Source organism: Rutilus rutilus (assembly GCF_951802725.1).
Source record: "Rutilus rutilus genome assembly, chromosome: 1".
NCBI lineage: Eukaryota > Metazoa > Chordata > Actinopteri > Cypriniformes > Leuciscidae > Rutilus > Rutilus rutilus.
Genome location: NC_140209.1, coordinates 22327657 through 22354658, shown reverse-complemented (window position 1 = coordinate 22354658; position 27002 = coordinate 22327657). Strand labels below are relative to the sequence as shown.

General features: G+C 36.6%; 2 protein-coding genes and 1 long non-coding RNA gene across 6 annotated transcripts in view; all 3 read right to left on the bottom strand.

The window, feature by feature from the left end:
• LOC311292616 (GTPase IMAP family member 3-like) overlaps positions 1 to 2546 on the bottom strand; it is a 40068-nt gene extending 37522 nt beyond the window's left edge. Inside the window, exon 1 of the mRNA XM_084412344.1 lies at positions 2485 to 2546. The gene's annotated coding sequence lies outside the window, so the exon portion shown is untranslated. The remainder of the gene's footprint in view (positions 1 to 2484) is intronic.
• Positions 2547 to 4588: 2042 nt separating this feature from the next.
• On the bottom strand, positions 4589 to 9138 carry LOC311292870. The gene is made up of 4 exons (XR_014627832.1): positions 9100 to 9138; positions 8753 to 8820; positions 7757 to 7835; positions 4589 to 5980 (listed from the first exon to the last, which is right to left on the bottom strand). It is a non-coding gene; the product is annotated as an uncharacterized lncRNA (long non-coding RNA).
• Positions 9139 to 12370: 3232 nt separating this feature from the next.
• Positions 12371 to 22715, bottom strand: LOC311291970 (uncharacterized protein). 4 transcript variants are annotated; one of them, XM_084411364.1, is made up of 8 exons: positions 22545 to 22715; positions 20781 to 20843; positions 20000 to 20060; positions 15558 to 17684; positions 15290 to 15476; positions 14787 to 14883; positions 14612 to 14709; positions 12371 to 12433 (listed from the first exon to the last, which is right to left on the bottom strand). In XM_084411364.1, the coding sequence occupies exon 4, from the start codon at positions 17600 to 17602 to the stop codon at positions 15635 to 15637; it is 1968 nt and encodes a 655-aa protein (XP_084267490.1). In that variant the 5' UTR covers positions 17603 to 17684; positions 20000 to 20060; positions 20781 to 20843; positions 22545 to 22715; the 3' UTR covers positions 12371 to 12433; positions 14612 to 14709; positions 14787 to 14883; positions 15290 to 15476; positions 15558 to 15634. The 4 variants fall into 4 exon arrangements, 3 of the variants coding, with proteins under 3 accessions (XP_084267490.1, XP_084267488.1, XP_084267489.1); XM_084411362.1 differs by lacking the exon at positions 12371 to 12433 and adding an exon at positions 12548 to 12631; XR_014627640.1 differs by lacking the exons at positions 12371 to 12433; positions 15558 to 17684 and adding an exon at positions 12548 to 12631 and having other exon boundaries at positions 22545 to 22711.
• Between the last annotated feature and the right edge of the window lie 4287 nt (positions 22716 to 27002).

Below are 27002 nucleotides of genomic sequence, written 5' to 3'. Positions count from 1 at the left end.
GGAATTAATTCTTATTCATTCAGAGTTTTATCCTCGATCAAAAGTGTTACATTAGCACCACTGTGAAACTACAGCAATAAATTACTATGACTCTTTTTAACACATCATGCATAAACCAAAAAAAAAAAAAAAACAGAGTTACATTATGTTTTTGAAACACAGGTATATCACAATTTAGCACATTAATCTCAACAATGGTGGCAATGTTTCTTTTTTTTATTATTATTCATGCAGCAGTGCATGCTGGGAGTTTTATATTATCCTGGAACCCAGCATGCATTGCAACATGAAACTTTTCACCATTGTTGAGATTCATGTGCTGATTGTTGATATCTGTGTGTGTCTGAGCCAAGCAGGAGTAAAATAAAATTGAATGCACTATATGATTATGATATTTTTCAGAAGACCTGATTACAGAAATATTGATTTAATTTCGTAGAAACACAAATTTATGCTAAATATGACATACCCATAATTTCAATGAATATATACAGTAAAAATCTGAAAATCAGACAGGTCCAAGATGATTGTGACATCATCACAAAAGAATAAACACACCTGATCAACTACCTGCTGACTTTTTCTTGCCAAAACAAATGTGTTTTATAAACTCAATGTTACTAGCCTGGGTGCCAGCCCGAACCCCGCCCACAACATTTTTTGGTCGGGAAATTCGGTCTGGACCCGATCCGTAGAGGAGTAATTATGCTCGGCTCCCAAAAGGCCGAGCCAATCAAATTGTCAGGGCGGGCTTTAATCGATGATGGACAGATGATCTGCGGTTACGTAATCACGCACGTCACCAAAGAGCGCTTGATTTGAATTAGTTTACAGCAAAGATGACTGCTGTTGGAGAATTGAGATTTCACGAGTTCATACTTACAAATAAGTCAGATAGAATAAATGCGTATATGAGATTTCACGAGTTCACAAAACTGTCAAGGAGTGTTAGGTATGTTTACAGAGTGAATATGCTTCCTCATGCTGATATAGGGTAACGTTAGATATGGTATTGTTTGATGACAAGTTGATAGGATTGATTATTTGTACGTGCTCCTCCCGAACTTTGTTTATGAAACATCATGTGTAGATTCCGCCATCGCGTCTGTTATAGAAGATATCCACAGCGCATTCATTTTAAAAGAGGAACAGAGAGCCGCGACATTTTGTTGGTTGAAAATATGAACGAAGAACATGCGTCATTTACTCCGTTGCTCTGATTGGTTGTAGGTCTATCCAATTGAGTGCAGAGTTTTTTTTTTTTTCCTGGTTCAGTTGAGACACGCCTCATAATCAAATCTCTATGGAGCAGTATCAAACTCATATTCTGACTAGAATATGAGTATGACGAAGTCAGGCTACACTGTTACAGCAGTCAGAGAGAGATGAATGGTAAGAAGTCAAGGGACAAGAGACCAACTAAAGCAAATACCGATCTCCACCATGGTGACAACAAACTTTATTATTAACTAAATCTCTGTTAATTCTCAAAAAGAACTTTTGTACTTGTATGAAAGAAATAATGTTAAACTGGTTTGTAAACTGGTTTCACACTCAGTGTTGCTGGAAGTCATTTGTAGTTCTTGTTTCTCTTTTTTCTGTTCTTGTTTCTCTGTCCTTCAGTGATTCTGCTTATCAGGTGTTCATCAGTGCCTCAATTCACTCACTTCTATTCATTCAAGTGGACTATATTAGTGAACTAATGTATGGAATAGTGAATGAGGGTATAGGGTGTGATTGGGAAAATAACCTCTTATTGTCGACTTTGAGCGCTGTTAATTCACAGTTTATTCCTGTAGGCTAGTTTTGTTTTCTACAGTATATTACTGTTTTAATGGAATATGGTATGATACTGTCAGAATTTGGCCTTTTTTTTACAGCAAGGGCTAACAGTGTAGTTAGCGAAGCACTAAAGAACTATCTCAACTGTTAAATAGCATCTTGGAGATTAAAATAATATCAGATTTGTCTAATTTTAAATAAACACAAAAAATAGAGATGAAAAATTAACTTAAGTAAGAAATTTACTTTTGCTATGGTTTAATAAATGTCTATGGATATCTTCCAAAAAAAAAGAAAATTTTGGCAGATATTTTTTCTATATAGTGTTGATATGGCAACTAGTACCGTAAATTTCGTCATCCAAGCATCTGCGGAAGTATTTAAAACAAGCGTGTAACTAACCCCGCGTTAGGTTGTGCCCCGCGCTCCCCTACATTACAATCTTGTATAACCTTGTATTTTAAAAGGACCACAAAACTTAATCTAACAAAAATAATGCAAATAGGCCGAGTATGAAGCTGTGCTTCGCTTTAGGTTATTATTACCCAAAACCGAAAGCATATGAACACATATAAGCCTTGAAACAAGAACATTTCTGTAATATGCCCTAAGTATTATGAATTTAAGATTTCCCATACTTTAAGTAGCTTACAATGAGTTTTGTAATTTATGTCAAATGCATTGACATAAATATAAACTTACAGATACGTTCACAAAACAGTCGATGTAAGATACCTTCCGTCAGAAAGGAGCTTGCACAAAATGTCCGTATTGAAATGTTACTTTCACTTTCAACAGTGTCTTTTCCTGAATCCTGTGACGCTGTTTGTCTCCAATAGGAGGCGCTGTGATTCCATCAAGTGAAGCAGCGACGAATGAAAGGATTAATAACTACTTTAACATATCATTATAGGCGTTTCGTTAAGCTTTAAACTTTGTCATCTAAACGCTTGAATGAAGGAGGAATAGCCTAATGTGGACTACAGTCAGTCATAGTCTCTGGCACATATGGTGTTTGTGGGAAATAGAAGGAACCTGGCCCAGCTTTCTACTACGACGTGACCCTGATGACTGAGGTAATTCAATTCAATTCAATTCAAATGTATTTGTATAGCACTTTTCACAATACATATTGTTTCAAAGCAGCTTTACAGAAAGTGCATTTCAGAAAAATACAGTTCGTTAATCATGTATTAATTTAGGGCACACACATATCACCGTCGAATCGTCTCTTCAAGGGTGTTGGGGCATCTGAGGTTTCCATGAGAGGCTGGATACAAAAGTTTGAGTTGACGAACTCTATAGAGGGTTTTTTCACATACGTCACGATTTGGCCATGTTGGAGGTACTCGGATGTAAACAATGGCATGGATTGCACTGTTTATGTACTACTGAACACATTGTTACACTAATTTCTAAACCACGTAAAAAACACATGGAAGCTGCGAAATCATATAGAGAAGGACTTGATAAGCAGGAAAGAGCTCAAGATTTTGACAAACTTAACCCTAAAACAGGCAACGTGACAGTCACATAGTTTTTATTGTCTTTTTTGGGGCATACGAACTATTTTTTCATCAAATCCTTTTATCATTTACCACAGCCTGGTCTATCTTCAGTATGCTGGTCACATGATTTGCTTCAAGTTTTTTGTGATAAATTAGTCAGTCTGACCTAAATCCAACATTTAGATTTTGAGGAAAGTAAATGTATATTAAACTTACTTTTCTTCTGGAAAAATAATAATAATACTGCTAACATTAATTATGAACATTGTCTTAAGGTGCTGAAGAAGAAAATTAATTAATATGTTGTTCATGTTGTCATTTAGCACGTTTTGAAATATATTTGACTCCTGAGTCACCTTGCCTGTTAGGGTATAAAAAAGGGATTAACCCTAATTTTGACCATCTTTGTATTTTGAGTTTTTAATTCACTATATTACAATTAAATCCTAATTTAGTCATGACAAACTATATATCGCTGGAAAGGTCTAAGACTCCTAAATAGATATTTTAGCACTGTTTTTTGTTACGAATTATGTAGGAACAGTAATAGATGAATTTATGACAAGAGTGCACCTCAAAAAATCTACATCATAACAGGAGTTCTGGCGTTTGTCACAAAAAGTCGACGTACACACTTTTAATAATTGAAACTTTGGTTTTCATGCTAAAAGTTCATAATAAAACATATAATAAAACATATAATCTAGTATTTATCAATAAAAAAATATAAAATAATATTATCCTCTAAAATATAATATCTTTTTATCACCTTTTTTATTACATCACATATTTTAGTAGTTATCATAAATTATGTATCATTAGAAAGCTTACGACCTCAGAATTCATCCTGTGAAAACCATTTTGAAATTGGACGTTGCGTTACCATAGAAACGGTAGTCTAAATTATTTTCTCTGGCTCCACCCCTTTTGGGCGTAATCATGTTTCATAATTTATGATCAAAACCTTTTCTAATCTTGACAAAATATTGTCAGAAAGGTCTGAGCCTCAAGGTTCAATATTTTGTGACAGAAGGGATATTTGGACAGAAATGTATTAATTAGGGCTGGGCGATTTAAATCGCGATATTGTTATGCGCATCTCATCAGTAAAGCCGGTTCCTTGATTAGTAGTAAATCGCCATCACCTGCTTTCAGATGGAGCGGCATTTACTACAAAGAGCCGTAATTAACTGACAAGCTGAGCCATATCGCATTAATATCGCGGACGTATCGCCAGCGATATTTAATGCGATATGGCTCAGCTTGTCAGTTAACTACGGCTCTTTGTACACCCCAGCTAACATGAGTCCGGCGGGCCAGTGGCGGACCACCGGTGGCAAAGTTGGCGGCCCACCGGTGGACGCCGCCGGCGGATCACTGGCGTTTTGCTCATCGTTATTCTAGCGGACCTCCAGCGGCAGCCGCCGCTTTCCCGACGGTGGTCCGCTATCGTGCCGCTGGTTTATAATAAGTGTTTTCTGGCGGACCACGGTCGGTCCACGGTTTATAATCAGTTACTCATGCTAACCAAAATTCACTATAATGGATAAAAAAAGCAATGTACACCAGTCTCAATAGCAGTTGCAAATTTATTTTTATTAAATTAATTTTCAGTGAACAGATGAAATGGATACATTTGCATTACATTTATCAGATTCTTTTATCCAATGTGACTATTAGTCAAGTGCTTATAGGATAAGTTGTACCCTTATGAAAATTAACCATGGTTCTACCACAGCATTTGCAGTAAAACCATAGTTGCTAACAAAATGAACCATGGTTTCACAACAACCAAGGTTTAAAAACATACGTTTATAGTCATGATTACCATAATTTTACAGCAATTATTACAGCAATATTACTAGTTGAACCATGGTTTGAAAAATAAATAAATAACATGGTTGGTACAGTTCTACCATAGTAAAACCATATAGTGCTTTTCACAATACAAATTGTTTCATTGCAGCTTTACAAAAAATGCATGTTCAAGGTTATACAATCGCAAAATATCCTTTAATCAGCCAGAGGTGACAGCTACTCACTGGAGAGCATCTTTTGGCAACAAAGTAATGTCCATTAGATAATACAAGTCATGAGTTTAAAGTCCTAATTGCTATCCTTCAACATTTTTAAAGGGTAAGTTTGCAGATTTTCAACCCGCTATTCTTACAATGTTGGTAATATGTTAGAACAATGTTTACTCTTTCTCTTAGTTACGTGTACTAAGATATTCCTGTTTATTTGTCAGCAAAACTGTCATGCAAACCTTCCCTTACCTTCCCCGGTTTCACAGAAAAGGCTTAAGATAGTCCCAGACTAAAATGCATGTTTGAACTGTCTTAACTGGAAGCAACTTGCACTGACATATCTTAAAATATTTCAGGGCCACTGTTTTGTCTCAAGATGCACAACAGTAATGTTTTTTTTTTTCCTTCTTTTTTTTTCTAAAGTACATTTTAAAAAGCTACTTAAATATCCTAATTTAACTAAGGCCTAATCCTGGCTTAATCTAAGCCCTGTGTGTGAAACCGGGCCAATGCAATATAAGGATAATATCTGCCAGATTTGTGTCCATCTATAGTTGCCACCATCTGAAGTCTTCGTGAGTGTTGGTGTCATTAGAAGTCTTCACAAGCGAGGCTGGGTCCAAACTGGAGCTGCTGTCATCTCTAGTGAACTTGCTGGGCATCCTGAGATAGAAACAGGGAAGCAACAGGAGAAAGATTAGCACAGCTGCTGTTCATATTATTTCAGGCAAAAGATGATCATGTGCACTTTTTATCATTTCATCACATATAACTGTAGTGCAAGATTATGAGATGTGTAAATTGAATGCTTGGCTACAGACATGTGTCTTTAATCTAGATTTAAATTAGGATCATGTTTCTGGGCCCCAAACATTATCAGGAAGGATATTCTAGAGTTATTCTCTTACATTCTATTGAATTAATAGGAAATCGTCAGATTTTAATGAGAAAACATGACCTAACGAGTCAGCATTTTATATTTGAATACTATACATTCTCACAATGCAAACATCCTAAACATTTCTGAGTATTATCAATGTTGAAAACAGTTGTGCTGATTAATATTTCTGTGTAAACCAGTCTAACAGTTTAATCCATTTTCTTTTCTCTCTCTCCAGGATTAATTGTTAAATAGACCCAACATATATAAATGGTAGTTTACACTACTATTCAAAAGTTTGGGTTCAATAGAATTATTATTTTTTTATAAGAATAGAAAATAAATATTTTTATTCAGCAAGGATGCATTAAATTGACCAGAAGAGAGAGTAAAGATTTTTCAAATAAATGTTTTTTTTTCTTTCTATTCATCAAATAATCCTGAAAAACACAAAAATGTGAAGCAGCACAACTGATTTCAAAACTGATAATAATCATAAACGTTTCATCAAATCATTAGCCTGACGTCGTCATACTCAATTCTAGTCAGAATGTGAGTCTGATACTTCTCCATTGAGCTTTGATTATGGGGCGTGTTTCAACCGAACCAGGAAAAAAAAATTCCTCTGCACTCAATTGGATAGACCTACAACCAATCAGAGCAACGGAGTAAGTGACGTATGTTTTTCATTCATGTTTCCGATCGCGGTTCTCTGTTCCTCTTTTAAAATTAATGCGCTGTCGATATCTTCTATAACAGACGCGATGGCGGAATCTACACATGATGTTTTATAAACAAATTTCAGGAGGAGCACATTCAAATAATCAATCCAATCAACCGTCTATCAGCATGAGAGGAAAGCATATATTTATTCACTCGGTCAACTCACCTAACATGACAGTTTTCAGCATCCCTGCACTCACTCTTGGCTTGTTCTTCCACAGCCAGGAATACGGGGGGAGTACTTTGAGTTCGGGCCGAATACCGAGCCCGAAGCCTCCCCTCAGACAGCACGCCAAATATGCATTTATTCTATCTGACTTATTTGTAAGCGTGAACTCGTGAAATCTCAATTCTTCAGCGGCAATCATTTGAATTCAACCCAAGCGCTCGTTGATGACGTGGATGATGACGTTACCGTTGCTTATCTGTCCATCATCGTATAAAGCCCGCCCTGACAATTTGATTGGTCCGAACAATTTTTGTTCGGGCATAATAGCTCCTCAACGGAGCGAGTCCAGACCGAACTTCCCGACCAAAAAATATTGTGGGCGGGGTTCGGGCTGGCACCCAGGCTATCAAATCATCATATTAGAATGATTTCTGAAGGATAATGTGATGCTTCTCCATAGAAAACAGTTTGTTTTAAATGTTTTAATATTATTTCACAATATTATTGTTTTTACTGTATTTTTAATTTAATAAATGCATTTTGGTGAGCATAAGAGACTTCATTCAAAACATTTTTTTTTTTTACCAACAAAATTAGTGTATGGTTGAACTTTTAGTTCCTTTATTGTCTACAAGTGGAAATTGGTCTTTGGCTTGGTTTTACTTACTAGTCATATGGGTGATCGCGCCTTAGAGATGATGATCAGCTCAACTCTGCTACGGTGCAGGGCATCAGCATGGAAGGATCTAGGAACACAACAAACCATTTGTCACAGAGCCAACAATATTATTATACAATGTCAGGTTTAAAAGGAAAGAAGATACAGCAGAGGTGAAATGCAGAAAAGAGAAAGAACAGACAATGATTTCTTAATTAGGAAAACAAAATGTATGTTTTTAGGTTTAGTTTTTCATTGTGTTGTGTTTAAAACCCTATAACACTTGTGGTGTTCCCGGTCAAAAATAACTGGCCTACAAAAAATAGCTTATAAATCACTTGTTATGCTATATTATCCCCCAATTCTGGATTCAATCTTTTTGTCAACTTGTTTTCTTTCAGTTACGACTGGTTTTATATTTCTATTTGCATCTGATTAATTGTGGGCCTCATTTATCTAAGAGTAGGTATTTATGAATAATTTTGGAAATATTAAGTAAAATATGAACATGTTCATTATGTTCATGTACACATATGTGCATGTGTGCTTGCAAACATTGAGCCCTTGGACCTGAGCATGTGTGGATACATGCACACACACGCTACCCAAACACACACACACACATTAAAACACAGAAACTATTTTGAGTATTACACACATTCTTTTTCACAGAGAGAAGCTTGATCCTACCCTGAACTGCACCTAATATTAATTTATCCATCTGACATTGATACACACAAAACAAATCAAACTTCCTTTTGAAACATTAAAGTAGACTAGTTTGATCAACAGTGCACTGTTTTTCATATTTTATTTAATATTTCCAAAACTATTCATAAATGCCTACTCTCAGTTAAATGAGGCCCACGATTAATCATATGGAAATAGAAATATAAAACTAGTCCTAAATGAAAGAGAACAAGTTGACAAAAATACCAATGAGATAACATTAACTAGTATTTTCGGGAAAAAGAAAATCTTCTGTTATTTAATGAGCTTCCTCACCTCACCTGTGTTTCCGACTTCTCTGGCAGCAGCTTTCTTCAGAAATGTTGACATTTTGGAGCTTTCATCTGTTGTACATGGATTATTTGTGTTGCTGCTGAAATCACAGAACAATTTTTATCAATAGCCTATTTGTTAACCATTGAGCTAGTTTCAGCAATTTTTAAGCACTCCATGTAAGTGACGTCACCGATTAACAGTACGTTTACGTTAAATAAATTAGCTCACGTCCAAGCAAAATCTTTACAAAACTATCAAAACCTCTCATCTACACATAAGATGTGATTAAAGGCCCAAACTTAAAGGCCCAAGCTATAAAGTTAGCATAACGTTAACGTTAACGTTACCTCTTCTGAAAACGGTTGATGCTAACGGACTTTTTCGAATTTATTGGATCCTACCCTGAACTGCACCTAATATTAATTTATCCATCTGACATTGATACACACAAAACAAATCAAACTTCCTTTTGAAACATTAAAGTAGACTAGTTTGATCAACAGTGCACTGTTTTTCATATTTTATTTAATATTTCCAAAACTATTCATAAATGCCTACTCTCAGTTAAATGAGGCCCACGATTAATCATATGGAAATAGAAATATAAAACTAGTCCTAAATGAAAGAGAACAAGTTGACAAAAATACGGCTTTTCCATATAGGCTTAGAAAATCGCAACTTTTTCATTTTCCGTCGATCTTAGTACACGGTTTAACTACAGAAGAGTCAAGTTTTAAATAGGAAAAATATTGAAACTCTTTGGTCATTTTGAAAGAAATGCTACTGGACTCATCAGAATCAATGATCTGTGCTAAGCTATGCTAAAAGTGGTACCGTCAGACCCGGAGTTCGGCTGAATGGATTCTAAAACGGTAAAACTCAACTGTTTAACTCTGGGGGAGATGTAAAATGAGCTTATTTCCGAAAAAAGTGGAGTATCCCTTTAAGAGGCTAAAAGCAGGTTTAAAACGTGCCCCATTTAAGTCAACAGGGTGGAAATTAAAAAAAAAAAAAAAAAAAAAAAGAGTATAACACGGTGTAAGCAACACCGATTTTTGTCGTTCTCTGTACTGACAGCACTCCAAATTTACAAAAAAAAAAAAAGAGCTCAATGTTAAAATTGACCGGAGTTCTCCTTTAACACAAAACACAAAGATATAAGCTGTGTCTGAAATCACTCCCTATCCACTATTTAGGGTGTCGGCCATTTTGTAGTGGTGTCCGAATTCTGAGTGAACGACATCATTCCCTACATTTGTTCACTACTTTTACCCACAATCCTCTCTGAACTAGAGCGTACATCCGATGTACACTTGCTGAAGCACAATTTCCCACAATCCAATGCGTAGAGGACTGAGCTCGCATGAAAGTCCGGGAGCGAGTGAGTTTAAACCAGAGATTACTTTACAACTTATCTTATTTTTGCTTTAACATTGATTTAATCCTTATCCTGTCATCTGTGAGCGTGAGTTTAACAATTTCAATCGATGAAACTACAAAGCTGGCACAGAGGTATTACAAAATATTCAATATGATTGTTGTTAATTTTATTTTATAAAGCAAGTAACATGTAAGATAAAAGGAGTTTTATCACGTGTGACAAAGCCTTTACTGCGACAGCTCCAGCTCTCCGACGCGCAGTGTAAACGTCAGCGTCCGAATTCACTCACTTACTTTCGTTCACTCCTTGCAGATATAGTGCACTCAAACGCCATACACTATTATATAGGGATTAGTAAATGAGTGAACGGTTTCAGACACAGCTATAAACATTCTAAGATAAAAAAAACATTATAATCCAGTCATTCTAAGCCAAAATGGGGGTCAACCTAGGACGAATTGCAACAGAAGCAAACTAAACTAATTTTGTATCCTCAATATATCCTGAGTAAAAAAAAAAAAAAAAAAAAAAAAAGCCCTGAAGAATCCCATTTGGGATTATACATAAAGGAAGTAGTACTTTAAACCATTATTATTGCAGAGATGGGGTTTGGGGCTGGGTCCCGGGGACTGTTACTGAGGGTTCACTTTTTTATTTTACCTTCCTTTGTCTTCTGCATTTTCCTTACCCCTTCTCTCCTGTTCCCTCAGACTCATCTCCCAGAAACAGTCCCACAGACCCATCCCCAAACCCCATCTCTGCAATATTAAGTAATAAAGGCTGGTTTAAAGTACTTCCATCTATGTATTAATGCTCATGGGTAGCCTAAACAGGTTCCATTCAGACCTTAACATCAAGTCTTTTACTGTTATATGCCAACAAGACATTTTCACTTGGCTATACCCAATGTTTAGATCTGTTGTGGTATTTATGCAAATTAGCACATACATAATTAGATTATGCACCGTTTGCCCATGTTAACAACATTTAAAAAATCAACTCAGTAATTCTCATGGTGATATACAGGTTAAAAATGTTACCCTAATCATGAGAAAAATAATGAATAGGCTATATTTGGGTCTTTCTAAACTTTCCCCTAAAGGGATTCTTCTGGGCTTTTTTCCCCTTACTCAGGACATATTCAGGATACAAAAATCTGTTGAATTTGCTTCTGTTGCAATTTGTCCTACCTTTTTTCATAAAACGACTGGACTAGTACATCTCCTGTGTTTTCTTCAAATACTCACAATTCATAGTCTCTGCGTCCTCTCTGGCCAGTGGTTGAGAGTAATTCCCTGCTCTGCTGGTACCTGTACAGGAAAACAAGAGGGAGGAATTGGAGAGGTCAGTGTTCAGGAGCTTTGAGGCAAGTTCAAGTCTAACTATTATCAAATTGAAGCACATCTACTCTGTAACTCACATGCCCAGTGTTTTCAAATACTCACAATTCATAGTCTCTGCATCCTCTCTGGCCAGTGGTTGAGAGTAATTCCCTGCTCTGCTGGTACCTGTACAGGAAAACAAGAGGGAGGATTTGGAGAGGTCAGTGTTCAGGAGCTTTGAGGCAAGTTTAAGTCTAACTATTATCAAATTGAAGCACATCTACTCTGTAACTCACATGCCCAGTGTTTTCAAATACTCACAATTCATAGTCTCTGCGTCCTCTCTGGCCAGTGGTTGAGAGTAATTCCCTGCTCTGCTGGTACCTGTACAGGAAAACAAGAGGGAGGATTTGGAGAGGTCAGTGTTCAGGAGCTTTGAGGCAAGTTTAAGTCTAACTATTATCAAATTGAAGCACATCTACTCTGTAACTCACATGCCCAGTGTTTTCAAATACTCACAATTCATAGTCTCTGCATCCTCTCTGGCCAGTGGTTGAGAGTAATTCCCTGCTCTGCTGGTACCTGTACAGGAAAACAAGAGGGAGGATTTGGAGAGGTCAGTGTTCAGGAGCTTTGAGGCAAGTTTAAGTCTAACTATTATCAAATTGAAGCACATCTACTCTGTAACTCACATGCCCAGTGTTTTCAAATACTCACAATTCATAGTCTCTGCGTCCTCTCTGGCCAGTGGTTGAGAGTAATTCCCTGCTCTGCTGGTACCTGTACAGGAAAACAAGAGGGAGGAATTGGAGAGGTCAGTGTTCAGGAGCTTTGAGGCAAGTTTAAGTCTAACTATTATCAAATTGAAGCACATCTACTCTGTAACTCACATGCCCAGTGTTTTCAAATACTCACAATTCATAGTCTCTGCGTCCTCTCTGGCCAGTGGTTGAGAGTAATTCCCTGCTCTGCTGGTACCTGTACAGGAAAACAAGAGGGAGGATTTGGAGAGGTCAGTGTTCAGGAGCTTTGAGGCAAGTTTAAGTCTAACTATTATCAAATTGAAGCACATCTACTCTGTAACTCACATGCCCAGTGTTTTCAAATACTCACAATTCATAGTCTCTGCATCCTCTCTGGCCAGTGGTTGAGAGTAATTCCCTGCTCTGCTGGTACCTGTACAGGAAAACAAGAGGGAAAATGATTCTACAATAATTTAATGTGTGTGGCGATCGAAAGTGAATGATAATAATGTACGGTCAGCAAGGTTTTCACTGTTGTGGCTTGCTTAACCTCTCGAGAAATCAAACCTAATGAGTGCAGCACACATAGAAACTCAGTAAACATACTGCGATAATTTATAAAATCCCTATAGTGTCTCATTATTCAAAAAGTAATTGTTCAAATGTAAGAATTTAAAATGAACGATGGAGCAGACATTTAATACGATTAGGGGAAAAATGCCTTTTAAATGAGTCATATAATGGTACATGCACTTTTACAAGTTGATTGTACTGAAATGTGTGTTGGCAGTGCCTGTACACAACCATCATAAAATGATAAAAATCCATCCAGTGTTTTTTTTTTAATCTTCATATGTTTTCCCCTCTCTCAAATCAAGCCGTTCGACCATGTGACGTCACAAAAATCGACGCCCCTCCCACGATTGTTGATTGACAGCAGCGTTTCAACACAGACCCACCCTCGCTCGTGAGCGAGCTGTCAATCATAGCCCGTGCGGACCGACGCGGTCACTGTTGATATGCTGGACTGGAGCACTGTCTATGAGCAGAATGGCGTCTAAGCGATTGTGGTGTTCTGTTCTTGGGTGTAATAAGGAACACAGCATCATTTTGATGTTCCTAAATCCGAACCACTGAAGATGCAGTGGCTGAGTTTGTTTTCGAAGGGAATATTCCCCAAGATCAACGTCAATGCTTTCATGTTTGCGCGAATCATTTCACACACCAGACTGCTTTACAAACGAGGGTCAGTAAAGCTGGTTTTGCTAAGAAGCTGCTCTTGCTAAGAAGCTGCTCCTGAAAAAAGGATCGGTACCAACTATTCGTGTTCCTGCTGCACCTCCAGAAGAAGTGAGTGTAATGTTTTATTAACCTTTATATTAATATTTATATTAATCTTTGCAAATCATTAGCACGCTTCACGATGAATGCGGCTGTTTACATTACGGCATGTTTTCTATGTACGGCGTTCTCAATATAATTCATAATCCCACGTTTATAATGAACAGCGCGTTATGGTTATTGTGTTATTTCAAAAGGTGTACGCACATAACAGAGGGGCGGGGTCAGCACAGCTCATTATCATTTAAAGACACATGCACTTAAACGGCGTGCTGAAAACAGAGCTGTTTTTGACCAGGTAAAATTAGTTCTTACAATACTAATGAGAATTTAATTAAAGTATATTACAAACTTTTAATTTAGACCCTAAAGAATCATATTAGCTTGTACAAAAATGGCATTATATGACCCCTTTAAATGTAAAAATATGCAGATTTAGATTCGTCAAAGCTGATTTAACATTGATGAGAATATTGCTTCAAAATAAATTATATTTACAACACAAAAAAATCCAAGTGAATGACCGATTTACTTTGCACATGACAAGGCTTAATGTCGAGCCCTGCTTTATTTAAACCAATTGTATGCCTCATTGTTTTTACATAATATGTATTAAGTAGGGATGCAACGAAATTAAAATTCTGGGCCGAAACCGAAACTTCTGGATGCACTTGGCAAAAATAATCAATCATTTTCCTGAATTAAAAAAAATAAGTCAAACAAAAATAGCCACAATTATTTTGAAAGTAACACAAAAATTGGACAGAAAATAGGTCCATAATAAAATAAATATATATATATTCAAATTAATATATTATTCTTTATTCAGTTCTATGCAACAGAATCAGATTTCATAGATTGTCCTAGAAAGATATTATCAGAGCATGCAAGCAGAGCATAATAAACGGATTACAAAAAAATAATCGTTTGTGACAGCCCTACTAAATTCAAAGACAAAAGTGTATTTCCAGAACTGATGATAGCATTCCTCAAACGAATTCACAAAAAAACAAATGTGTTAATAAAACAAATTAATAGAACTATAACTGTGGCACAAATTGGCCAATCTTACATTTCCTGATGGGGTTGATTTGCACTTCTGGCGCTGCTGGAAGTGGAAAGTTTGCTTCATCCTCAGTTTCACTATCATCGAAATAACGTGCCCTTTTACTGAAGAAAAAAATCAATTATTCAATTGATTGTCCTCATTCAGCAGCCATACTCTGCTCTGTATGTGCTGTATTTACATGTGTCTTTTTCTTCTCACGGGGGGCGAGTCCACGTCTGTAAGGTCTGTGTTTATTTCTGCCTCTGGTAGTTTTTGGCGAGCTTCTTCATATGTTTCTGTATAGATAAACAACAAGGTTTCTGTGAAGCAAACTAAAAAAAACATTAAAGAGAAATTATGAATAAATAATAGGAGAAAATGAAGAAATTTTATATATATATAGGCCAGATTTACTAAATAGGCACAATCTCTTTTTTGGGGGGAGGTAAACAATGGTGCAAATACCAGGAAATTAACTAGCACAAACCTTAGTTAATCACCTTGCATGATTCATTTAAATTAATCTGAATGATTCAGCATGAGTTTGAAAGGGAAACTCTTAAAACCGCATATGCAACAAGGTCAGCCGCAAAAACAACTGTTCACACCTTTAGTGTCTTTAATAAATCCCGACACCAAAAGACGGTTTATGCTGGTGCAACCTGTTAGTAAATCTGACCCATGGAAGCTAAGGATATGTACCTCTAGTAAAAATAATCCGGATTTTGAAGGGAGTCCAGGATGGTCCTGGCTTTACCATTGATTTTATGGCTTTAACTCTATCTTCATATTTGTATGGAGGCCACATACAAACATTGTCCCTTACCCAATTATGGGGGACAACCTCGACTTCATTTGTGGTTACAAAGATTACGATATGATACATTGGCTGAAAAAAACAAGAGTTGTAATTAATTTTAGACTTCATTTAGATTCATTTAAAAAACGAATTCATATAAATGCCACTTACAAAAGCATGTCCCACAATATAATCCAGAAATGGTGTTGCTGCTTCTCAAGAACTATGTACATTAATTGGTGATATTATTAAGATGTGTGAGTCAGAGGGAAGACTGCAAATTTGTCTCCCAGAGGCAACCTCACACACTTCTGCCAGGGCTTTGTGAGCTCAGTAAAGTGCATCACTGTTGACAAATTGGACACGATGAATACTCCCATGTTTCTGGAGTCAAGAGGGTAAGTGTATAAGGCCTCTTTCTCTCTATACTCTTGAAACATAACATACTCTTTACCCCCATAAGCAATGATGTTTTTTACTGAAATCACTTTGCCATGAATAGAAATGCAATCATCTTTGCTCGATATTCGCAGCATGACACCATCAACAGTAAGCTGTCTGAACTGATGTACTGCTTCTGTCAGTGTTTGTGGTACAGGTCCATTTTTATGGGGGCACATCAGTGATATTTCATCAGTGGAATAACAGTTCCTTTCCTCATGTTCTGACAGCCTGCGGATTATCTGTGCAAGTGGATTGTGAGGTTTCCTTACCAATCTCTTAAGCTCACCAAGATAATTTTCATAGGGGAAGCCAGATATGCCATCTAAAGGACCATGCACTTTAACATCACTAGCAAGATGTACCAAGCCATGAATGTTGTATACCACCATCTCTTTGCCATACAACAAGCCATAATGCTCAACAAATGATACCAAAAAGGAGTGAGCCAAATCATTCATTTCGATACAATATTTTGAATTTGCCAAGATGTAGATGGCAACAGACAACAGCATAAAGTTATCATAAACCTGGCGAGGCAACACACTCTTTAAAACAACAGGGCCTGTGTACAGCAACAGTTGGCGGAATTCAGTTGCCTTCCAACGAAGTCTCTCACTGAGAGCCCTAGGCTTTCTGGCAAACTCTGCTGGAATGAACTCCTTCAATGCTACCAGTCTCTCAGAGATACCCAAGACTTGAATGCTCGAAAGTCTTGTACGCAGGGGGCCCACTGCACCACACCACAGATCCGTTAGACGTCTCACTACACCCAAACACACAAGGTGCATGTAATCATGAGGAAAACCCGTTACCATGTCAATGTCAGTTTCTAGAAGAGGACAGTGTGTTAGATGGTGTTCCTCATCTAATCCCAGTCGAAAAGCTTCATCTGTTCTACAGGAGGCATCGTTCTCAGGAAATGTCATGCGGTGTTTCACATAGGAACCTTTCTGCTGACATTTGTCACAGCCATAGTATCCTGTGTGAGATTTTATACCTTTGATAAAGGCTTGTGCTGGAGCGTCACACATGATAGACGTTACCTTGACAAAGAAAGTCTTGCCACCAAAAACAAAACCTCTTCTTAAACTCTGCAACTCACAAACTAAGTGACTGAGATAGTCAGAAAGATTTTTTGGCTTAGTGGTCCCACAAAACAACCCTACGACAACAGGTTTCTTAGATAGACCTTTGAACATGCCAAGAATAGGCCAAAGTTGAACTGAAGAACTTTTGAAAAGTGGGATGCCGTCAAAATTTAGCTGCATGTTAAATGTGTGCCCGTCTGTAAAATAAGAACATACACTTCTCAACGTGTTTCTGAAAGCATTGACAATACCAAAATAGTGGAAAGATCCACCGGCAATCATCTCCACATTGTACTCTGTTTTCGTTTTTAACAGTGACCTTCCATCTTTTGGCAGGAATGGTAAATGCACTTTAAGAATTGCCAATAAAGCAGAAAGTGCAATGAGAGATACACCAAAACGAAGTGCCCAGTCAGTAATGCTGCTTCTGAGATCACTTTCATCGTTTGTTTCGCCAGTACTGCTACAATCATAGCTACTGTTTGTATTCTCACTAACAGAGATGCAAGTAGGATTCAGATCTGAAGGTCTGCAGTCAGAGGGAATGCCACCAGGAGGAATGGTAACAGGAGAGTTGTTAAGATTATCAGTATGGTCATACACCTCATGATTCACTGATTTAAGAAAAGTGTCAACTCTTTTGAGGGCCCTTTTCCTAAGATTGCTGCGTTCATTGTAATTCATCACTAGTGAACACAATACAGAGTCACAAATAAAATATGCATGGAATATCCCTAATGAGTTCAAGCTCAGGATGTTCACTACCCTATAATGAGAGAGAAACAGCAGATTAGGAGAGCAAGTTAAATTAAAGGGATAGTTCACAGTAAAATTCTGTCATCCTTTACAATCAACAAATAAACATTAAATGACAGTGATTAAACAATATACAAGTCAAGAGTATTATTCTGTATTACAGGTATTTACAGACAGGTCAAAAGAGACAAGAGTTTGGTAGAACAGTATAAATCCATACATTTAAAATAAAAACAATTTTTTTTTTTGCAAAAACAATATCTGATCATGTGTCATCATACTAACGCTACAGTGGATTGAATCTAGTTGGTTTTGTTTTTCTTTTTTTCTCCTTTTTCCTGCATTGATTCTTTACACATCTATCAAATCATGTGCATCATACTAGATTTTTTTTAGCTGGCTTTCCGTGTAGTGTAGCTATCACGACTTTGCGAGATGAGTGTAATAAGATACGAGTTATAAGATATGTGCAAACAAGGTGAATAAATTTGTATTCATAAACTTTATCACACTTGAATTGTGATACTAAACTAAATCTTGTTGAATCTTATTCCTAAATAATGAATTAGCAGTTTTTTCCAAGCTGCATTCATAACCAAAGAGTAAAATTGCGTTCTAGGGTCTTTAATGTCGGTATTTTTTTTTAAATATAATATTTTGGCATTCTAGTGTTAATTTTGAATCTTAAAGTGTTTTATTCATTTGAAAAAAAAAAAAAAAAAAAAAAAAATTGTGAAAGACAGGAGGTGCTGACTGGAAGCGTGGACCTCTTTTGAGTCCCGCCTATATTAGGTGAGTTAATTTTAATTCATTACGGTTTAATAATTATGATACTAAAAGTAATCTTTTGGTTTAGATTTTTAATCATGAATAATGGATTTGTTGCAGTTTTTGCACGATAATAGCCGTTTAATGGCGTCAAGTGATTATAGTATTTTAAATGTATTAAACTTTTTCTGCTCTAGGACTAATATTAAATGTAAAGTTTGCTTCATTAAAGGGATATTTCAGCTCTGGAAAGATGAATGTGTATTTAAAATGGGTAATTTATGTAGTAGAAATGTGAAATTATTTTTGAATTTGGAGCCTTCTAGACTGAGAAAAGCCAGAAAATTTATTTTTAGCTTTTGGGGATGAAAAACTACAACTCCCAGAATGCACTTGCTTCACTGCCCTAGGAAGCCACGCCTACCGGTGAGAGAGTGCAGTTAAACACAAGGCTAGCTACTATTGAGTCTCCGTGACGAGTCTGACAGGGATTTCGAGATCGCCCAAAATTTCCTGGATTCGGCTTTTGCGTTCTACATCCTCCATTGATTAGGTTTACTGTGGCGAGCAGGACGAGTGAGAGCGACACAAGGCTGGTGGCTTGTTTACTGATGATGAGCAACAATGGTGAGATACACCGTTCTCGTATCTCACAGAGGAGCGGGAATTTCCTTATCAATCAATCCACAGCAACGATCACTTGTTTAGCGTTCATGTAAACACTACATTCAGATTCACCAATCGGAGTGAATTCAGTTAGATTGAAACAAAAGGTGTGCATGTAAACAATGAATGGATGACTGCAGAAAGCAAAAGCCGAATCCCGGACATTTTGGACGATCTCGACGGCCGGACATGTCCGGGAAAAAGAGGATGGTAACCCCTAATACTTTCTCCTACTACTCAGCTTTCTCCACAGAACAAGAGTCTGTTAGCTTAGCTTCCAAATAAAAGATAGCTGACACTATCTGTGTTCATGCTGTGAGTGAGATCGCATCCTCATATGGGCGGGTTGAAAACATGCGGAACAGCGCCTTCTACTGGCTGTAGTCTTTAGCCTTTGGACAAAAAATCCTCAGATGACGCAAAATTATGATTTTTGCGTCAGAGGATTTTTTCCAGACCAAAAAAAAACAAAAAACAAACATACAAATCTCTCGTCTCAGGGGGATATGAGGGGGGAAAGCATGGTAATTTGAAAATACTACAGGTTTTCTACTGATACAAAGCTTAATGCTAAATCCTGAAGTATCCCTTTAATGTTAGATATACGGTAAGCAAATTTAGCATTGTACATCTTTATTGATGAGTTGTTTTCATTAAAAATAATAATAACCACGAATTAAGCATTCATTTTAGAAGTAAGTGGAAATCCAAAGACCTTTTGTGTTAAAACGCAGGTATACCTGTCATCAGTCTAATTCACCTTGTTAAAAGTTCTGTTTAATATAATAAATTCATTTATGCTTCCATGACAAGCACATATACACTAAAGAGAAAATAACTATACAACTGTAAACACCTTTAAGTGATGCTTAAAAAAAAAAGACAACTTACCTTGGTTGAAATAAGGGATGGTTAGAGAAAAGAAAAAAAACAGTGGAGGATGATGCAAAATCTAAAAAAGGAAACAATAAAAAGAATATATTACAGGTAACCACTACAGTAGTCCAAAATGTTGAATGAGGTGTATGCTGCAAATTAATCTAATATGAATATATAAAATAAATCTAAAGTGAAACTAAGAATGTGCTTAAAAACATCTTATAGCAAAGGATGACTGTGGCGAGCAGGCCGAGGCTGAGGGCTTTGAGAGAACAGCTGGAGGCCAGTGTGATTACTGATGAGTGACACCTGTACGTTGCTCATTATCAATCACTCACCAGCCTCCGTTCTCTCACTCTCAGCCACACCCTGCTCACCACAGTCACAATGATCTGTTTGCAGACAAGAAAAATGGGTAAAATAAGACTGAGTAACTACTGTAATATCAACTATTACCTAGGTCTGTATAGACGTGCAGTAGTCAAAGAAATGAATTGATTAATCAAATTGTGGTAAAAAAAATCATGGATTTTAATTTATTGACTAGCAAAATATTATGGTAACACGAGAAACTGCATTAATTATGCCCATGTTTCTCATCTTTTCAGATAATTTTCAATTAGTCACAATTTTGAACTGGTAAAGGCAGATAAATAAACATTAACATGGACAGCTAAGATAAAGTGCAAATAAGGGAAACATCTCAAGCTGTTAAAACATGGCTGATGATGTAGCTTTAAAGAATATAGGCTAAGCCCAAATACTAACTTAAGTGTCTCAAAAATATACTTACATGGATAAAGATGCTTAATGGTTGAAAGAGCTCTTAAAAGAGCTTTTGGGGGTCATTTAGCTGCTGTTGACACAAAAGCAAAATGGAGAAAAATAAGAAACATGACTGAACAGAATTAATTTTATCAATATATATATACACACATTCAGTAAACTTTGAGTTATTATTACTTAATCAAAACAACCCAGCTGCTGATTGATATTACTTGGAATAAAAAAAAAAATAAAAAATAAAAAAAAAAGGGTGTGTGTTTCTCTCCCTCCATTGTGTCCACTGTCTCCCCTCCTGTCCCATTTCTCATAGGTTGTTCTACCCTAACTGGTCAGCGGTGTCCGTCTTTTAACAGCGGAAATGAAAGGGTGAAAGGGAAGCTGTTGGAATTGTGTTTATTTATTTTGATTGGGAATTCTGTGAAGTCATTGATAATGTTGTTTTTCTCCCTTGTTTTTCTTACTTTTAGTGGTGTGTTGGCCACAATTAACCTAAGAACAAACTGCCTGAGTTATGAACGCTGTTGGGGCTTTTTTGCGTATTGAAGGAGAAATTCTTGTTATGCTAGGCTGTATAACAGTTCATAAGAATACCGTGTTTACTTTGGTTGTTTAATTGACGTTAATGACAGACAGCACCACGTTTCTAAGGTTGCTGTAATTGTAAGACCTAATCCAATATCCTCCCTGAGACCCATAAGGGAAAACAAGTTTTGTTAATGTTTATATATATATATATATATATATATATATATATATATATATATATATATATATATATATACATATACATTATTTGTAAACATGGCCAAAAATTTGGTTTTCCATTATATGCGATATGTATATTTTCATTGTCTCTAATTTGAATAGTAATGTGTTTTTAGGAAACATGTAATGGAAAAAAAGTAGCTATAACGAGTAATAAATAGACAACATTTTTATAATAGCTCATATTTCATATAAATATTTAGCATTTCTTTCCTATTCACTTGTCTCCTAAAATGCCTGACAAGCATGTCCCGGTGTCCTCTACAGTGGACATGAATAAAACAGATGCATGTCTCATAACAGAACGTCATATTCTTATTTAAAACCCCAAAGATGTGAATTTATTACAAAAAAAAAAATGTAATTGATCAAATCATATTTCTATAAGAGTGCTGAATTTAATCATCCAGTCAGTGTCAGTCAGGATAGGGGGGTTGTCATGATGCAAACTCCAAACATTTGGTATCTCTGAAAAGCCCTGAATTTTTAACGTTACAGGACAAAATGGTCTCAAAATAATGTCATCTAAGCTACAAAGGAAAACTTCTCAGGCAGATATAATGATAACATGGGCACATATATTTATGTATGGGCACATATATTTATGTTTTCGGCCATACACGCGCCGAGAACCGCTGTGAGGTTAAAAGAGAATATCGTATTTTCCCGTGTCGTTCGGCCATTTCTGTGGGTGCTTGAGCAGTGTTCACGCGCTGTCTGAGAAGAGGCCGCGCTTCAGGAGTAACTTATGTTTAACGAATTCAGTTCCCTTTCGCATCTGTGATTCATAGTTTTTTAAAATACTTTATTGTAATTATCATTAATAAGTAGGGCCAAACGTTAACATGACAGACATGCGCACGCACAAGTGACGTAACAGATTTAACAGCAACAGGTTGTTTGCCTCTGTTAATAGATTGTATAATTTACTTAGTTCATGTTTTTAAACGTCATTGATAATTGTAGTTATAATTTGTGAAGTATATCGAATAATTAAAGTACTTACCTCCAGAAAACTCAAGTTATTCCTCTCAGCAGGGAGTAGACAGTCAGGATGTGTGCACGCGCTGGCTCTGACTGGCCAAACTTCCGTTTTCGCTACCTATTGTTTTCGCGGGCTTTGCACGTGAGTCTGGCACCAAAGTTTATATATTTTAATATTTATACATATATAAAATGTATATCATCACACAGCATACCTTGTTAAATTATCCTGGCATTCAATTATTAATAATAATAAAACTGCTGTGATTGGTTAATAGAGCTTCGCGGCTCTAGCGCCGCGGTGGTTGATGGGTAAAATTGCCATTTTGTGATGCTCCGAAGAGGGAATTTTTTTTTTTTTTTTTTATGCTTACAAAAATATACATAATAACAGACAACAACAGAACTAAAACAAATAAAAAATAAAATAAAAATCACAAAGGGGGGAATCATGTAAATTAAACATATTGATAAATCATATATGAGAATTACATGACACTGAAAAAAGGAAAAGAATTAACAGACAAGGGTGTAGATTTGATTTGAACATTGGGGGGGTTGAAGTTTGGGTTCTGCATATTTTTCATGTTTCATGTATAAATATTGGGGGGGTTGTAATGCATAGATTTAAATATTGGGGGGGTTATCTCCCCCCCAACCCCCACAAACTACACCCCTGCAAACAGATAATGTTTTTAAGGCCTTTTTGTTCTCAGACAACTTAATTGAAAAGAGGTATTTTTCAAGTTATTTAAAAAATGTAAGAAAAAGAGGTTTCATATTTAAATATTTAGATTTATGAATATGAAACTTTGCTAATCAGATTAATTACATAAAAATGACCTTTTTTTAGATTGATTATAATCTACAAAGCCTAGGACCACATCCTTCCAATACAACACACATTCATTATAGATTTCAGGCTTATAAATCCTAAGACATCTTGCCAAAACATTTTGGTAAATGGACAATACCAAAAAAAAAAAAAAGATGAACTACAGTTTCGTCAGAGTTGTCACAGAAAGAACAACTGGAGGAAATATCCTTTTTGAACTTTTTGAGGTAGTGACTTGCAGGGTAGTATTTATGAATTATTTTAAAAGAAATCTCTTTTACTTTATTGGTTAAAAAAAAGAAAAAGATGTGGAACTGCATTATTCCAGTAAGCGGTCACAGACGGTAAAGTAACAATGTTTTGCTGAAAAAGTGAACGGACTGATCGATTGTTTTTACAGGGAGAAGCAAAGCACAATTTGCCAACAGGAGTATTGACCAAACTCATAGAGACTGTAGAGGTTGAGTTCCTCTCAATAAAGCAAGAGCACCTGATGGGATTGAACCCATAAATAATGAAAATTCTTTGGGAGAAACAGGAAATTAAAAGTGATATAAAAACTCCTTATATGAAAACAACAAACCTTGAGGATTGATTAACTGACTAACTAACAAGATATTTTTATCAAACCAATTATGAAAAAATATAGACAGTTACATATTACAGTTTGATACGGAACTTTTCACCTCATAAATATTTTATTTGGAATAACTGTAATATTTAATATATTTAATATATATATATATATATATATATATATATATATATATATATATATATATATATATATATATATATATATATACACACACACACACACACATATATACGCACACACATGTATAAGATATTACAGTTATTCCAAATAAAATATTTATGAGGTGAAAAGTTGTGCTTGAATATCAAAGACTCAAAGAATATCATGCCAAGAGGGATTGCCTGTGAAAATCAGATAATATTGCTGGTAATTTTTCAATTTTGTAGTTACATAACAGAAGAAAGTCATGGGATTTATGGGAAGAACATGTTGTGTTGTTGGATGTAATGTTCACACGATCGATTTTTACATTCAACCTATTTGTATTTAACTTTGTTTTTGTTTGTCAATAAGTCCATCTCACAATTTTTAATTTTATTCTGTGCTTTCAGACTCTTTTACACAGTAAATTGTTATTTGTTAAGCTCCCTCAAAAAATCATGCAAAGTGATTGCCTTTAACTTAGTAAAATGAAAGAATATAATGCTGTAACAAATGCTTATTTAGTGGTGTAAATTGAGCTAAATAATGGAATATTTCCTGCAACTTGGAATTTCAGTTGTATTTAATTGTTAAAACAATGCAAACTGATTTCCTTAAAATATGTTTTACTCCACTTAAGCACTTCACACATACATTATAAATCGATAAAAAAAGGTTCCATTCATCACATTTACAAATTAGTGACAGTGCAAACTATTTTAAAATTGTTCAACAACAGGGGTTGGGCAATCTTTTTGTCATAAAGTGCCATTTTAAAGTTCTCCGACATGGAAAATCAGCACTGGTGGCATCAGCACTGATAAGAAGTGTTCCTACTTTTAATGAAGACAACTGTGTGTTAAAGCCAGATTAGTGCATTGCTGCCTTTAACTGGTATACAAACGTCATAAAGGGCTTTCGCACTGGAGGAACCTTTTCATAATTCATAAAGCTATTGGCGGAAGTTCCCAGTTTAGGTCCAACCGTATCAAGCCGCTGACTTTGTGCTCACCAAAAAAATGTTGGCGGACCCCCAGGTCATTGTAAGGGTATGACCAAGAGCATATAATAACATGGATAAATCAACTCATAAACTTATAAGTAAGTCTCCTCGGCTTCCATTGTCAATTGCGCTCGTTCCTGTTGCGTGACCTTAAACTGGCAACCTGCATGAGGGTCGAGTCTGAAGAGGAGGGGACGGGGTAAACAACAATCTCCCATAACTTGAATTTGGAATGCAGTACCTATTTCCACCACTAGCTCACAGACATTCTTACAGACTGCACATTTAAAGATGTCTATTGAGAGTGCCCACAAAGATAACAGATAATCTGTGTGCATGTGCAAACTACATTAGTCCAAAAAAATTATTGATTGAATATTCAGATGTTGCAGGTGACTGAAATTTTTTTTCTGATTACTTTTGATCTAATTGATTGCTGCTTTTCATAAGGCTGTAAACATTAATTGCAAATGTCAGTATCCTAGTTTATTTCCATCATTGTCCAATATATAAATTAACAAATAAACAACATGCCCTTGGCAATCTAGAATAAGCTATTCATATCTAGGTTACTGATTACTAATGAATGACCAGAATGACTGCTATTACAGAATTCCTCAAGTTCAGTGTCAAAGTTAAAGAACAGAATAGTATCTTAATTATACAGACAAATCTGTCGGATTATGAAAAAGAAAGGATGACTTAATCCAATGATTCTTTATCAGATCTAAGACAAACAAAGGGAAAAGAACAAAAGTCAGCCTTCTTCTTTTACATTTTAAAACTTAATAACTATGAATTAATATCATACTAAATATCATATCTGGCCCACACACAACAATCCAGGTTTGTTGCACAAAGGCCAGATCTGGCCCACACACAGCAAGCCACGACTCAAACTAAAGCCGATTTGTTGCACACGGGCCAGATCTGGCCCACACACAGCAAGCCACGACTCAAACTAAAGCCGGTTTGTTGCACAAAGGCCAGATCTGGCCCACACACAGCAAGCCACGACTCAAACTAAAGCCGGTTTGTTGCACACGGGCCAGATCTGGCCCACACACAGCAAGCCACGACTCAAACTAAAGCCGGTTTGTTGCACAAAGGCCAGATCTGGCCCACACACAGCAAGCCACGACTCAAACTAAAGCCGGTTTGTTGCACACGGGCCAGATCTGGCCCACACACAGCAAGCCACGACTCAAACAAAAGCCGGTTTGTTGCACACGGGCCAGATCTGGCCCACACACAGCAAGCCACGACTCAAACTAAAGCCGGTTTGTTGCACACGGGCCAGATCTGGCCCATGAACAGCATGCCACGACTCACACTAAAACCGGCTTGATGTGTGTGGGCCAGAGACGGCCCATATAACCTTTGCCGTTGCCAGAACTGAGCCACATGTGCCATAGTTGGCCCAGATGAGGCCCGGATATGTATGCTATCTGGGAACATGGTTACCCAGATAGCAACATTGTTTCGGCCCGGATCCGGCCCACATCTGGCACTTGTGGAATGCGGATCTGGCCCACATGCGGCGTGGAATGACGGCACTTGGGCGGACCGCTCCTGTTTGCCAGATCTGGGCCACAAGCAGGCCATAGCAATGCCACATGTCAGCCAAGAGCAAAGAAATAAACCAGAACTGGACCTTATCTGAGCCACAAAGTCTGTGTATATTAAATATGAAGTCATCTCAGCCTTAATAAACCTGTTAACAAGCAGAATCAGTGAAGGAAAGAAGAGAACGGAAAAAGAGACGAGCAGAAACACAAGAACTACAACTGTCTTCAGACACAGCCTCAGATGAAATCAACTGAAGAGAAAAGAAGACATTAAATCTGTGAAGATCTCAGCAGAGGAGGATTAAACAACTCCACAAACAGCATTACCAGCTTCA